This window comes from Peromyscus californicus, unplaced genomic scaffold (genome assembly GCF_007827085.1).
Source record: "Peromyscus californicus insignis strain IS unplaced genomic scaffold, ASM782708v3 Scaffold_8__1_contigs__length_139910024, whole genome shotgun sequence".
Taxonomy (NCBI): domain Eukaryota; kingdom Metazoa; phylum Chordata; class Mammalia; order Rodentia; family Cricetidae; genus Peromyscus; species Peromyscus californicus.
The window spans coordinates 45,546,175-45,561,884 of record NW_026294606.1 but is presented as its reverse complement, the minus strand read 5'-3'; the positions used below and the strand labels follow the sequence as shown (position 1 = coordinate 45,561,884).

At 41.3% G+C, this 15,710-nt stretch overlaps 1 protein-coding gene across 2 annotated transcripts in view; it reads right to left on the bottom strand.

Moving 5' to 3' along the window:
- Sugct (succinyl-CoA:glutarate-CoA transferase) overlaps positions 1-15,710 on the bottom strand; it is a 735,919-nt gene that overhangs the window by 439,894 nt on the left and 280,315 nt on the right. For both annotated transcript variants that reach the window (XM_052728652.1, XM_052728653.1), the window contains exon 10: positions 12,693-12,764. In XM_052728652.1, the coding sequence (XP_052584612.1) occupies positions 12,693-12,764 (72 nt within the window). The remainder of the gene's footprint in view (positions 1-12,692; positions 12,765-15,710) is intronic.

Sequence of the window (15,710 nt, the reverse complement as noted above, 5' to 3'; positions counted from 1 at the left end):
GGAAGTCAGTCATAATGTAAAACACAAAAGTCATTGTTTCATAAGAAATTAACAATGGGCAGAACTGTTGTGTGGTGATTAGAAAAAAAAAATGTAGCTTGACTAACTTACATTCCTACCAGCAGTGAATAAACTACTTCCGTTCTAAACATCATCAGCGATTTGTTTTGGCATTTTTTAATATTTTTTGAAAAGTTTACAGATCTATACAATGCCTTTTAATTATATCCACTTTCCCAGTCCCTCCCTCCAATTCCCTCTTCCACCCTATCTCCTGTCCATCTTCAATCTCTCATTTTCCTTATAACTCACTGAGTCCAATTAATGTTACCATTATTTCACTGGGTGTGGAATCATCCAAAGGGCAATTGACAAAGTTCTAGTGGCCACACTTCAAAGAAAAGTAACTCTCTTGTCCCCAGTAGTCACAAACTGACATTAACTCCTTAGCTAGGGGTGGGACCTCAGGAGCCTCCTCCCTGCCAGAATTTTTAATTGGCTTGATTTTGTGCAGGTAACCATGGCTATTGTGAGTTGGTATGTATACACTATATCATGTTCAGAAGAGTGTTTTTCATAGCACTCTTCCCCATTCTTGGGATTTTACATTCTTTCCTCTTCCTCTTCTAGACTGTTACCTGAGCTTTGCGGGGAAACAATGTATCTCATCTATGGATAAGCACTCATAATCACGTTCAACACTTTGAACAGGTGGAGTCTCTACATTAATCAGCACCCACTGCAGTCAAAAGATTCTCTGCCAAAGATTGGAAGCAGTGGTGATCTATGGATATAAACATAAATATTTAGATGGTGGTGGTTTGGCAACTTGACTACTTAACAAAACAAATCAAAAGATTTCCCCTTTGAGTCGATGACTTCCCTTGTAATGTGTTTTAGCAATGTTTATAGAACCAAGAATGAATCCCTTCCCATGAAGCAGGCTTCAAATCTAATCATTAGTGTAGCTGGTTACCTCATAAACAGTCTTGCCACTATTGCCCTAGTGGGTATATCTCACCTGGCCCGGGACACTGGATTTGTGGCATGCAAGGGCCAGCACTGTGTAAAACACAGACAAATAATAGTTTGGGAGCTTATTTATCCCAGATAGGTCACCCACAACAGATCAAAGAAATGATTCCACAGAAATCAAATTTATGAACTAATAGGCTCACTAAGGCTACTTATAGAAAAATATAGAGCAATGAAGAGTTACTGTAAGACCATGGGTGACTCAAAAGTCACTGAATTGCCAAAAAATTCTGCCCTAACATGGGCCAATAATATAGGAAGGCTATATGTCCAGAACTCCCTACATGGTGTGCAAGTAGCTCATCTGGTTGAAGAGTCTCTTAAGCCCAGTAATTGTTATTATTTATATGACATTGGGAGAGGCCTATGAATATTACATCTTTCATCAGCTTCTTGAACATTGTAAGTTTCAGTTACTTTCTGTGCCTTGTTTGATTTGTTCAATTCCTGACTCTTATAAGCCTCCCTCCTCCCTCCAGGAAGTAATGTTTCAATATGGAGGGAACTGCTACATAACATTCTGTCCCTTCCTCTAGTTCAGCAGTCCTCAACCTGTGGGTCATAACCCCTTTGGGGTTTGCCGATCAGATGTCCTGCATATCAGATATTTACATACAATACATAACAGTAGCAAAATGACAGTTATGAAGTAGAAATAATATAATTTTATGGTTGGGAGTCACCACAACATGAGAAACTGTACTAAAGGGTCACAGCATTATAAATGTTAAGAACAACTGCTCTGCTTTTTAGGTTCTTTCTGTTCCATCTTCTGGACTTGTTTACTGTGCTTGGAAGGGAGTGATATACATGTCTGATCATTTTAATCCATCTATGACTAAATATATGCCATTACTACCACAGTGACTGCCACTAATTTTTAAGAACAGTCTCTCAGTATACCACCCACTGAAAAAAGAAGTGCCCCCCCCCAGGACAGTTAGCTGTAGTAACCTATGAACCTAAATATAAATATTTTGATACAATTTGACAGGAATATTGCACCTATTTATCAAATAATAGCAATGACCTTCCAAACCACTGGCTTTTGGCTTTTCCTTCCAATCAGAAGCAACATTATTAGACCATAATAGTCTTGTCACTACTGTACCAGCAGGCACATCATATCAGGCAAGCTGGTACTGTAATAGACAGGGTCTATAGCTGAACAGGACTAGTGGTAACAATTCTCCCATAGTAGCCTACACAGTGCTTCCTGGCACTAAAGAAAGCCAGTAAATAGGTGAGAGCTTCCAGCTTGGTCTCTACCTGATCTCTCGGTGTCCTGTAGCAAAAGCACGCAGTGTCTTTAACAACATGGACTTGCCACCTGGTTTTAGCCTTACAGGCAATAATAATAATAATAATAATAATAATAATAATAATAATAATAATGGTGGTAGTAATAGCCTTTATGGTTTGTAGAGCCTTAGGAGCCTTCCTGGTCAACAATTAATAGAATAGTAACCTGGCCATGGCTTAGGATTTTAATCCAACCTCTGGTTCTTTTCTGCCTTCAATGACATCTTTGCTCAAACTCTGTTTTACTGTTTATCTTGATACTTCTCTAAATCACTAAGAAAAATCAAAGGTTATAATTACATAAATAAACATTTTAAAGAGTATGGGTATGTTCTATAAGGGTCTACTGTCATCTATTCCAATTGTCACACGGTCTTGGCTAATGAGATACAAAAAAAATTAGAAAAGAGTCTCACTGGGGAAACAAACTACTCTTAAGGGTAGGCTGCATGCTCAACAGCAGATGGACAACAGAAAAGGAACTCAATGGCATTTTTGAGGGTCCTTGTCTCATGTTGTGTCAGGACTCTTCCTTTTTAAATGTTTTATCATTTTTTTAATTTAATTTTTTTCTTCCCTCTTTTTTATCCTATGGGTCCTTTGTGTATATATTGTGGCTTCCAGTTTAGTGTTTTTCTGGGATTCCTGAGTGTGTGAATGAGTAGGTATCTGTGTTTCTTATGCCTTCTCTTGGGCTCTTTTTCTTCTGTTTGTTTTATCCAATCCTAATGTGTTGAGGTTTATCTGATTATATTACATTTTATTATTATCCCATAGAAGCCTGTTTGTTTTCTAATGAAGGACAGAAAGGGGTGGATCCAGATGGAATAAGAGGTGGGGAGGAGCTGGGAGGAATAGAGGGAGGAGAAATCATAATCAGAACACATTGTGAGAGAAAAAAATCTATTTCAAAAAAAGGAAAAAATAAAAAATAAATTGAAAGAAAACAAAACAAACAAAAATTATATATATGAAAAAATAACAAATGTGCTAACCATAAAAAATCCAATAGAACACACAACTGGATAATATGCAGAAAGTGGGAGATTTTTGAACACTCAGTCCTGAATGGCATATCTTCATCAAACCCCTACCATCAGGGCTCTGAGAACTATGTGGAAGAGGAGGTAGAAAGATTGTAGGAGCCAGAGGGGGTGGATAACTCCAAGAAAACAAGTGTCTTCCAGATACCTCAGGATTGATGCACATATAAACCCCACAGAGACTGTGGCAGTATGCATGGAGCTTGTGTAAGTTCAAGCCAGACAGAGTACCAGTGCCAGGAGGAGGAAGTGGACACAAGCTACCATCCCTATCCAAGAAGGTATATCTAATTTACATCTGCATGCAAAGGAAAAATTGGTTCTCTTTAATGGCGTCTCCCTGGCTATATTAACCACACTTAAAAGTAGGTCCTACACCCAGCAGTAGATGACCAACAGAAAAAACGAATTCAATGGTATTTTTGTAGACTTTTGGTCTCATATAGCTTTGTTTGGGAAGTTTTTGTCTTTCTAGCCTTTTTCTTGTATAGTATGTTTTCTGATTTTGTAGTTTTATGGATTGTGTGTGTATGTATTTCTGACTTTTCTTCTTTTTTATTATTATGGTTTGGTTGGTTGGTTTGTCTGTTTTCTAAAGAGAGAAAGAAAAGGCATGAGTTGGGTGGGTGGGTAGGCAGGAAGGATTTGGGAGGTGTTGGGGAAGAGGAGATAGTGATCAGATTATGTGGGATGAAAAGAAAATTTCCAACAAAAAAAGTTCAATATAAAACAGAAACATCTCAAAACATGTTTCAGATGTTTCATAAAAGAGCAATGTTGGATACAGCAGCCACAGATGAAAAATACTACTCTATCTAGCCATCCATGGCCCACAGTTCTTTTGTATACACTATGCGGCCTCCTCATCCTGGAGTGCTGCTGCAGGACTATGGTCAATTTCCCCTCCCCTGATATCCGTGGAGAGCGGGAGCAACTTGAGATATCCAGTGTACCTCAGGCCCAGGGAGTCATGGTCATGCTTTGGCATGCCATGCTGGCGATCAGAAGTGGTTTCTCAGCACTGAGAGGCTCTGGGCCCACACTGGCTCTTGTCTTAACAATGGCCATACTTGAAAGGGCCTGGGTTGGGTGAACAATCTCCACCCTTAACATACTTTATTGCAAGGGAGACATGTACGTTGCTGCATACACAAAACCAATTCATTAGCTCTTGGTCAAGCTTAATCTTTTTGACCTGTGATTTTTTTTTTATCATTTATGTCTTCTGTAAACTGTTGCTCAGATCTTAAAGCCTTCCAGAACCTCAGTGGCATAGCTTTTGGTTTTCTGTCAAATTTTTCCTTAGAAACTCTGGCTTAACACAAACCTTGCCACACTTACCTTCAAGTGACATGTCTACTGCCTTTTATCATTCCCTCCTGATTGTTTTATAACTTTTGGAAATCAATTTACATGGTTGTCTAAATAATTTAGATCTACCAAAGCCTTTCCTAATTCATAAGGATCATATCTCACCATGGAGTTTGGCAAAGTCACTAAAGCTCCATACTAGCTTTGAGGTACCTACCAAATCAATCTCTTTCTTAGCTTTCTTGTGCACACACAGTCCTATCCAGCTGAATGTACTGACATCAAACATGATCTCTCTCATGCCTCATTCTCTTGGTAATATACCTGTCTTTTCTCCACTTGATATCCAGTCCTTAACATCCATGGGATTCTTAGTTGAAAATAACCCAATAACCCTAGTTACTCCTGTGAGCCAGTCCATCAGGAACTGATTTTCTTAGTTTTCCTCAGTTTCTGTCTTAAGGAGGGATGGGAAGTTACATTACTCAGTTTCTCAACTTTCACTGAACTCAGAATAATCCATTCCACCCCCATGTGTCACAGCATTACACACCAGGTTATGAGAGATTCATTGTTTAAAAGTCATTCTCTGTTGAGCGCTGTGGTGCATGCCTTTAATCTCAGCACTTGGGAGGCAGAGGCAGGCAGATCTCTGTCTTTGAGGCCAGCCTGGTCTACAGAGTTCCAGGACAGTCATGACTACAAGAAGAAACCTTGCCCCCACGATGATAATAATGATAATAATAATAATAATAATAATAATAATAATAATAATAATAATAAAAGTCATCTTAATTCAAGCACCTCAGCGGCTGAGTGTTCCATAAGTAACAGAGTTTCTTATACTGGTCCATTATGAAAGTCTCCATCCTCATGCTGAATCACAGATTCTCCTGCCCTCTATGTTAAAATGTCTGACTTCAGAGATATCATTCATAACTTCTACCTCATTTTGTTTCTCTTCATTGTCCAATTCTTCCTACTGGTTACAGGTTACAAGTTTTTGCATTCCGGGAAATGTTCCTTAGTAGAGACACAATTTAAACTCTTTTGTTTGTAGCCTACCAGATGTAAGAAATGGCATGCAAATATCTTTATCCCATCTTCCCTTTTGTCTTCCTTTTCCTGACAAATCAGAGGTTAATGCAGTGGAGAACATCTGCATGTCTTTCCCCCAGTGCAGAACATTCTTTCTGGAAGACAGCTGAGCCTTAGCTGCATGCCTCACTACCCACAATAAAGTCATGCAAATGACATTGCACCATTTGTTCCTTCAAATCTTCAATATCTTTGCTAAACACTTCTACCTTCCCATTTACTTACAGTGCCTATAACGCATCTTTTGTTGTTGGTGTTGTTTTCAAGACAAGGTTTCTCTGTGTAATAACCTTGGCTTTCCTGGAACTCACTCTGTAGACCAGGCTGTCCTTGAACTCAGAGATCCACCTGCCTCTGCCTCCCGAGTGCTGGGATTAAATGTATGCACCACCATCACCACCACCTGGCTTTAAATGCTTGTATTAGAATTTTTAAAACAGCTGTGTTACATTCTTTGTGAATTAATTCCAACATCTGTGTTGTCCTGATATTGGCATATATTTATTTTCATCTTTTCTTGTGAAATTTCAGGTTCTTCATAATCTGAATAATTTTGGATAATATCCCAGACATTTTAAACATTGTACTAAGAACTTCTGAATCAAGGCTGGAGAGACTGCACAGGGGTTAAGAGTACTTGCTGTCTTGCAGAGGACCTGGGTTTGGGTCCCTGTACTAGCATCAAAAGGCTCACAACCACCTGTAAATCCAATTCCAGGGGGTTCTGACACCCTCTTCTGGCCTCCTCCTGTACCTGTATGCACCGGGTGCACTTACAGACAAGAAGCTATACACATATACACATAAATAAAAATAATAAAAAAGAACTTCTGAGTCTTGTTTAAATCCTACAGAGACTTTCTGATGCTATTGTTTTTAGAACAGAAATTTACCTGCTTAGGTCTAAGCTAGAAATTTCATCACACTTTCCATATATTTTTGATCTAATATTGGTTCAATTTCCAAGCCTTTGCAGTACCATTAGGATCTGTCTTGCCTGTGCCCCCACTTAACAGTTACACTATAACCTGGGCATGAAGGTGCCTGTTAATTCTGCTCTCAGCATGTTTGGTGCAGTAATTTGGATTAGGTCAGTGCATATGCAGAACAAGTGCAAGCTCAGAAATTCACAAACAACTTCAAAGATTGCTTTCAAAGCTGTTTCCCTTTGCAGTCTTTCTCTCTACAGTCTCCCTGCAGTCCTTCTCCCTGCAGTCCTTCTCCCTGCAGTCCTTCTCCCTGCAGTCCTTCTCTCTGCAGTCCTTCTCTCTGCAGTCCTTCTCTCTGCAGTCCTTCTCTCTGCAGTCCTTCTCTCTGCAGTCCTTCTCCCTGCAGTCCTTCTCCCTGCAGTCCTTCTCCCTGCAGTCCTTCTCCCTGCAGTCCTTCTCTCTGCAGTCCTTCTCTCTGCAGTCCTTCTCCCTGCAGTCCTTCTCCCTGCAGTCCTTCTCTCTGCAGTCCTTCTCTCTGCAGTCCTTCTCCCTGCAGTCTCTCTGCAGTCCTTCTCCCTGCAGTCCTTCTCTCTGCAGTCCTTCTCTCTGCAGTCCTTCTCCCTGCAGTCCTTCTCTCTGCAGTCCTTCTCCCTGCAGTCCTTCTCCCTGCAGTCCTTCTCCCTGCAGTCCTTCTCTCTGCAGTCCTTCTCCCTGCAGTCCTTCTCCCTGCAGTCTCCCTGCAGTCCTTCTCTCTGCAGTCCTTCTCTCTGCAGTCCTTCTCTCTGCAGTCCTTCTCTCTGCAGTCCTTCTCTCTGCAGTCCTTCTCCCTGCAGTCCTTCTCCCTGCAGTCCTTCTCCCTGCAGTCCTTCTCTCTGCAGTCCTTCTCTCTGCAGTCCTTCTCTCTGCAGTCCTTCTCTCTGCAGTCCTTCTCTCTGCAGTCCTTCTCTCTGCAGTCCTTCTCCCTGCAGTCTCCCTGCAGTCCTTCTCCCTGCAGTCCTTCTCTCTGCAGTCCTTCTCTCTGCAGTCCTTCTCTCTGCAGTCCTTCTCTCTGCAGTCCTTCTCTCTGCAGTCCTTCTCTCTGCAGTCCTTCTCCCTGCAGTCCTTCTCCCTGCAGTCCTTCTCCCTGCAGTCCTTCTCTCTGCAGTCCTTCTCTCTGCAGTCCTTCTCTCTGCAGTCCTCCTCTCTGCAGTCCTTCTCTCTGCAGTCCTTCTCTCTGCAGTCCTTCTCTCTGCAGTCCTTCTCCCTGCAGTCCTTCTCCCTGCAGTCCTTCTCCCTGCAGTCCTTCTCTCTGCAGTCCTTCTCTCTGCAGTCCTTCTCTCTGCAGTCCTTCTCTCTGCAGTCCTTCTCTCTGCAGTCCTTCTCTCTGCAGTCCTTCTCCCTGCAGTCTCCCTGCAGTCCTTCTCCCTGCAGTCCTTCTCTCTGCAGTCCTTCTCTCTGCAGTCCTTCTCTCTGCAGTCCTTCTCTCTGCAGTCCTTCTCTCTGCAGTCCTTCTCTCTGCAGTCCTTCTCTCTGCAGTCCTTCTCTCTGCAGTCCTTCTCCCTGCAGTCTCCCTGCAGTCCTTCTCCCTGCAGTCCTTCTCTCTGCAGTCCTTCTCTCTGCAGTCCTTCTCTCTGCAGTCCTTCTCTCTGCAGTCCTTCTCTCTGCAGTCCTTCTCCCTGCAGTCCTTCTCCCTGCAGTCCTTCTCTCTGCAGTCCTTCTCTCTGCAGTCCTTCTCTCTGCAGTCCTTCTCTCTGCAGTCCTTCTCTCTGCAGTCCTTCTCCCTGCAGTCCTTCTCTCTGCAGTCCTTCTCTCTGCAGTCCTTCTCCCTGCAGTCCTTCTCTCTGCAGTCCTTCTCTCTGCAGTCCTTCTCCCTGCAGTCCTTCTCCCTGCAGTCCTTCTCTCTGCAGTCTCTCTGCAGTCCTTCTCTCTGCAGTCCTTCTCTCTGCAGTCCTTCTCCCTGCAGTCCTTCTCTCTGCAGTCCTTCTCCCTGCAGTCCTTCTCTCTGCAGTCCTTCTCCCTGCAGTCCTTCTCTCTGCAGTCCTTCTCCCTGCAGTCCTTCTCCCTGCAGTCCTTCTCCCTGCAGTCCTTCTCTCTGCAGTCCTTCTCCCTGCAGTCCTTCTCTCTGCAGTCCTTCTCCCTGCAGTCCTTCTCCCTGCAGTCCTTCTCCCTGCAGTCCTTCTCTCTGCAGTCCTTCTCTCTGCAGTCCTTCTCCCTGCAGTCCTTCTCCCTGCAGTACTTCTCCCTGCAGTCCTTCTCTCTGCAGTCCTTCTCCCTGCAGTCCTTCTCCCTGCAGTCCTTCTCTCTGCAGTCTCTCTGCAGTCCTTCTCTCTGCAGTCCTTCTCTCTGCAGTCCTTCTCCCTGCAGTCCTTCTCTCTGCAGTCCTTCTCCCTGCAGTCCTTCTCTCTGCAGTCCTTCTCTCTGCAGCCCTTCTCTTGGGTTACCCCACTTTCAGTGCACTTTTAAGTCAGAAGTCAAACAGCCAGAACACAGGTCAACAGCAACAGACTCACTCCTTTGTTTGACTGAGCTGAGCTGTGAAGAAAAGTTTCTCTTCCTCAGTGTGGCCTCTGCCCTCCATAGTGCTGGGCTTGCTCAGCAGCTAGCACAGAAGAAAGTACAGAGGAGGGAAAATGAAGGTTCTCTGTATGGAGACCACAGCTCAGCTTTGATTCTCCTTGTACACAACGTAAGAGCAACTCTGGAGCTCAGCTCCCTTGCCTGGTGCCCACACTTAGTCTTCAGGCTCCATTGAATTGAAGTAACAGAGTAACCAGACAGGAAACTCAGTAGATCTGCTACCAGTTTACAATAACTTCACATTCTGATATTCTTTAATCTCCCCCACTGTTTACTCATAGAGTCTTCAAGCAGAGTCCCCGTCTTAAGTGCTCAGGTCTTATCACAGGGCTATGTTAAAGGGGCAAAAGGAAGTGTGTCACCTGGGTCTGTCCTAGAACCAGAATTATAATACCCAAAATTTTAGAGGCCAGTTAATAAGTGCTTCCTGTGAGCTAGGAACATGTTGCACTTTGCTTATGTAACTAACCCTTATAATCCCCACAATCTATATGTTGGAATAGTTATATATTACAATCTACATTGAACACAGAAGGAAACAGATGCTTAGAGAAGATTAAGTACTTTACCAGAGGTTATCTGACTAGAAGCAAGACTCGTAGAGACCATATGAATCATGCTATAATGTACCCAGACCACCTGCACTCGAATCAAGTACAGAATTTATTAAAGTTGAAGTTTCCTGTGCCCTACCTCAAACACACCAAAGTCAAATCTTTGAGAATGCAGAGATTCCATGCATATTGAAGTTGAAAACCAATGCATTTCTGTACCCAGTGAAGGAAACCATCAGTCTAAATAACTATAAAGAGTATGTCAATATACTTCAAATAGAAATAGTCATAAATGTTGGCATCAATCAGCTTAAAATAGCTTACATATGCTCACTTTCCCTGCTCCTTTGCATCATGTTAAGGAACATAAAATAGAAATTGTCACAAACCAAGGTTCACTTTATATATAACAGTATATTTCTGACCCCAAGCCTAGAATTTTTGCTCTGACTCTGGACCCTGAAAACCAGGACTTCTTGATAGGGTTCCTCCTTAAAATGTGTTAGTCGGCCAGTATATCAAATTCTACTTTCCCATCCATTCATCACTGACAGTTGCCACCTCCCCTCCTAGGAGGCAGAGCTATTGTGACTTTCCTAAAAAATCTGACTTGGGCTCACTTTTGTGAGGCTAGTTTGCATGAGCCATCCCTAACGGGTAAGTGTGAGTGAAGTAGAACTAGAAATTTATTCTTTATGTATTACTGGTAAGAAAAGAGAGCTTGTATTCAAGTAGAAATACAAAACTTTTTTAACTTGGATGAAAAGAAGTGTTGTACAAGTTTACATGTCATGACATAATTACAAAGATTGAAAATGTCGATCAAACTGCAGCACTCACTCAGCCAATCCAGCAAATGACCTACAAAACACTGAAACCCTCCACACATTTCCTCCAAGGTCTCAGAATTTTTACAGGCACTGCTTTGATGGCTCATAGCAGGGATTATCATTCCTAACTCACATATGGGAAAATCAAAGTCAAACATGCCATTATCTAAGGCCCTATGACAGTCTCCCTTTTGAAGCAATGTGCAAGCATATCATAACAGTAAGTCATATTTTAGTACTAAAATATGTAGTAAATATTCTGCTTTGAAATAAAGGTCTTTTTCAAAAAGTGTTCTTACAGATACTTATGAAGAAGTTTAAACATCTCAAAGTAATCAGCAGAAGTGAATCAAAAATTAAAAAACAAAACAAAACAATGAAGAACTTGGGGAGAGAGGGAGCGGGACAGTGAGGGAGAGGGGCAGGGTCTGGGGGTGGGGCTCCAAACACATGGCACAGAAGGCAAATCTGGACTTGTTTAGAGGAGAGCTGCAGTTTCCATCTCTGCAGTTGAGTACGTAAATGACTTCTCAGGCAACAGTTTCCGTATGGTTCATATTTTTAAAGCTGACCATTTGTAATAAAGGTTCTTTGATCCCAGATCAAATGTTGGAATCAATTTTCTCTACACTCCCCGAGTCACAATTATGAAAGCTTCCCCTTCCACCTCAGCTATGCCAGCCCTTCCTGCAGGCAGAACGGTCTAGCCACTGGTCACTTTTTCTAGGCTACTTCCCACCTCTGCACTGTGGCTTTGACTCTGCTTGTTAACCTCTCACACAAAAGAGGCACCATAATAAATAATTCTTGTACATAGTAAGTTAACCACTATAGTGAAAATGAATCCTCTGAGGAGTTCAAGAATCCTTAATAAGACAGAAAGTGTATGGTCACACAGGCGGTAAAACTCTAATCCTTGCTCGGGGAGGAAAACGGTTTTGATAGGTGAAACCTTTGTCTGTGTGCAAAAAGTAAATAAAAATAAAAACAAATATATCTTAACTAGCTTATATTTCTTGGATTTAAACTAGTAAAAGTGAAGTGACACTTTGAAATTTTCAAAATTCTGTACTTCTAAAAAGGTCTTAAAACAGAAGATCTAAAATCGAGATAAAAGATGAAAACATTAAAAACTGTCTAGGCAAGGCTGAAAATTTAGCATATTCCTAACCTAAATTGGTCCAAGTATTTCAAGGCTTTCTCGGACCCTGCAGAGCAGAAATATTTCTAATATAACTTTTACTCCTACAATATTTAAGCACGAATTCCACAGAAAGCTATTCATTAAACAAAGGTAACTGAAAAAGTCTTAAAATTTCTAGCAGAAAATAAAGTTAATTTGCAAATACTTCAATTATATTTGTGCCTAATTAAATATGATATAGAGGAAAGGGAAGGATGGGGGAGGTAGAGAGAAAAGGAGAAGAGTTCCAGGACCAAAAATCCCTCTAAAATTGAGAAAAGTATTATAAATGTGTGTATGTGTGTGTATGTATGTATATATATATATGTATATGTATATATACATACATATATATATGTAACAACAATCATCAAAGAAAAAGAGGCCATTTGAGGGGGACTGAGAAGGGACACGAGAAGGATTGGAGGGAGGAAAGGGCAATGATATAATTATATTTTTAATAAGATTTAATTTTTTAATTGAGAAAATTTTAAGTTAAAAATTTTCATTTAAAATAGATACTACATCAAAAAAGGACAAAACAACAACAACAAAAATTCTCCAGGACCCACGAGGTGGAAGGATACCTCCACATGCATACCTTGGTATGTACACATAAATAAGCATACAAAATGCAAAAAGGAAAGAAAGAAGGAAACGAAGAAAGGGGAGTGCTGACCAGACCTAAGCCTCACCATTTGGATCAAGTGGTGTGCTTTCAGGTGTTAACACAGGAAACTGAAGTAGTTACGATTGAGCAATACTGTCAGGCAAAGTGGAACTCTCCCTCAGTTTGTAAAAAAATGAACAGTTGAACCTGCCACCCACCCATTCTGGTGATTATGGATTACCTTGCATACAACAGCAAACTGCTGGTTACTTCCTGCTCCAATTACAAGGTAGCCGTCCTTGGTTTTAAAAGCCTTAAAAAGATACAACAAATACATATGTAAGTGTATGTCTGTACATGGGCAAGACCAGAAAATTAGCTTAAATTCCTGATAATTCTATATTGAAAGCTTAATATACTTAAATGATGCTATTCATCAATTCAACAGCAACCTAGTGCATATCTTTTATAACTGCATCTTTTTTTTTTTTCATTTAAGACTTTCAAGCTGCTTCCCAGCTCTTCTACTAACTTCTACAATGTTGGGGAAAAAGTGACAAAAAATTTAAGAAAATGTCTCATGACTTGAAATTCTACTTTCATTACACTGTAGATTGATTTTTGATATTTCAAAGTTTTGTGTTTTCTTGGTTTTCATTCTCACTTGTAGAACTTTGTACAGCAAAAAGTACAACTATTAATAAAGAGTAAGAAAAATAGATGGAGGAAAAAAAGGAGTGAAACTCTTGGGTGTGTCTACTTTCTCCCATAGTGCCCTCCTTTCTCTTAACTCTTGTGCTTAAAATCTATTCCAAAGTATTTTTAATAAATTCCAACTCAGCTTCAGACTTGACGCTTTCCTGCATCAAAGCCAAAGATTCAGTTTTACATGAGACAAGACTCCTAAAGATTAAGGGCTTTTTTCGGGCTGCTGAGGGCAACAGCTTCGAGCTGTGCCTCCATCTCCCCACCAATTGAAAAGAGGCTGGAGAGATGGCTCAGGGGATAAGGGCACTGACTGCTCTTCCAGAGGCCTGGGGTTCAATTCCCAGAACCCACATGGCAGCTAACAACTGTCTGTAACTCCAAAATCTGATATCCTCACACAGACATACATGCAGGCAAAATACCAAAGCACATTAAATAAACAAAAATAAATTTTTTTTTTTTTTTTTTTTTTTTTGGTTTTTCGAGACAGGGTTTCTCTGTGTAGCTTTGCGCCTTTCCTGGAACTCACTTGGTAGTCCAGGCTGGCCTCGAACTCACAGAGATCCGCCTGGCTCTGCCTCCCGAGTGCTGGGATTAAAGGCGTGTGCCACCACCGCCCGGCCAAAAATAAATTTTTAAAAGGTGTGTGCCACAACACCCCAAGAAAGAAGGAAGAGAGAGAGAGAGAGAGAGAGAGAGAGAGAGAGAGAGAGAGAGAGAGAGAGAAGAAGAAGGAGGAGGAGGAGGAGGAGGAGGAGGAGAAGGGAAGGAGGGGAGGGAGGGAGGGAGGGAGGGAGGGAGGGAGGGAGGGAGTCAGGGAGGGAGGGAGGGAGGGGAGGGAGGGAGGAAAAGGAAGAGAAAGGAAGAAGAGAGAAAATGAGGAGTTGGGAGCTGCATTGCTCTTTGAGGATTTCATGTGTAAACTTCTGGGTGATTTTCATTCTTTAGCAGTAAAAACCAACACATCAAGATTCAAACACATAAAATTGTCAGCTGCTCTCTAGGGATAGGCTCAGATGGACAGAAACAGACCCTCAGATTAGCAGTTTCACCACCAAACAGCCCAGCTCTACTGGAGATCTTTTCCACCCACTTTCCCCCACATGTGACCTTAGTGTAATTGGAGAAGTCAAGCTTTACCCTCAACTGCCCAATCAGTCAGTTCTTTCTCAACAAGCTCTTTGAATTTCCTTTCTTCCTGGGTCAGCTTTGCTCTGCAACCTCACCTGCTTTCCTTCACTAGGCACTTCTTTTGAGAAGAATGTCTTCTCTCTAATCTTGCAGGTGTTACTTCTACACTGGTGACCTCTGTACTAAATTTGAGCACATCCTTTGCTCAATCAGCTCTAGTCTCTTCTCTTCCTCAGAATTTATGTCTTCTGCCTCCACTGAAAATATCAACACAACACAACATGAATTTTTGTTCCTTTCCTCCACTTCTATGTGCCAGTAAAATGGAACCTACCTATACCTGTGCACAACACTGTACTGTCAAACCTTTGCCACTGTATTACCCTGTCACTATATTGAATCGGTACCTCCTTGACTGCTCTGGACAGTTGTCTGTCACCTTCGCAGGTCCCTGCCTTATTTCCAGGTTCTGCTCGTATTCTCTCCCATCTCCCTGTCTTGTTCATTGTCTATGGGCCTCCTTGCAAGGTTTTCATCACCCCTTAGCACTCCGTCTTTGGTCTTTTTACTTCAGTTGATCGTATGGCAGTTCCTAGGCACATACAGTTATTAAATTTATGTTAGCAAATAACATAAAGATGACACTTCATAATTCTATTCATATGAAATGCCCAAAATAGATAAATCCCTGGAGATGGAAAATATAGTGGCTACCTAGGGCTGGAGAAGTTGGGAGAAGATGAGGAATAACTAATGAATTTGGATATTTTTTGAAAGATTGATGAAAATTCTCAGAATTTGGTAGTAATGATTGGTTGTGTAGCTATGAAAACTCTAAAATTCACTTAGTTAAACCCTTATGAGGGCTAATCATATGATTTTATATCAATAAAGCTGCTATTTTAAATTTTAAATTCACAATAATGAGCCACAATCCTACTAATTACTGGCCAAGAATTTCATAGCCAAACACACACATGACTGGTGGCTACTACATTAAACAGTACATGCACAGAGCAAGAAATTATCTGTTGCTTGCTACTGGCAGACTGGGAAATTGCATGTTTTTCTTTCTTATTCTTTCTACTAGAACCAAAATCTAAAGAAAGTCAAGGTTTATGATATGGGGTTGACAAAGGGTAAGCAATTGATCAAATGACTAGTTCTAGATAATAAAATAAGAGCTAAATTTTATCTTGCATTTAAAAACCACAGCAAGGTTTTTTTTCTGTTCAAATGCTAATAAAAAGGCATCACATGAACTATTTTAAGCATTTTTCCTTGTTCACAAAGGCAAAAGTAAAGTGAGTGACAAGGATAATGTGTTGGTGTTTCTCAAATGGCAGGAAGGGAGTTTGCAACAGACCTGTGACTAAGCTACAAATGATTTTAAGATCAGGTTTCTCAATGAACCATGGGA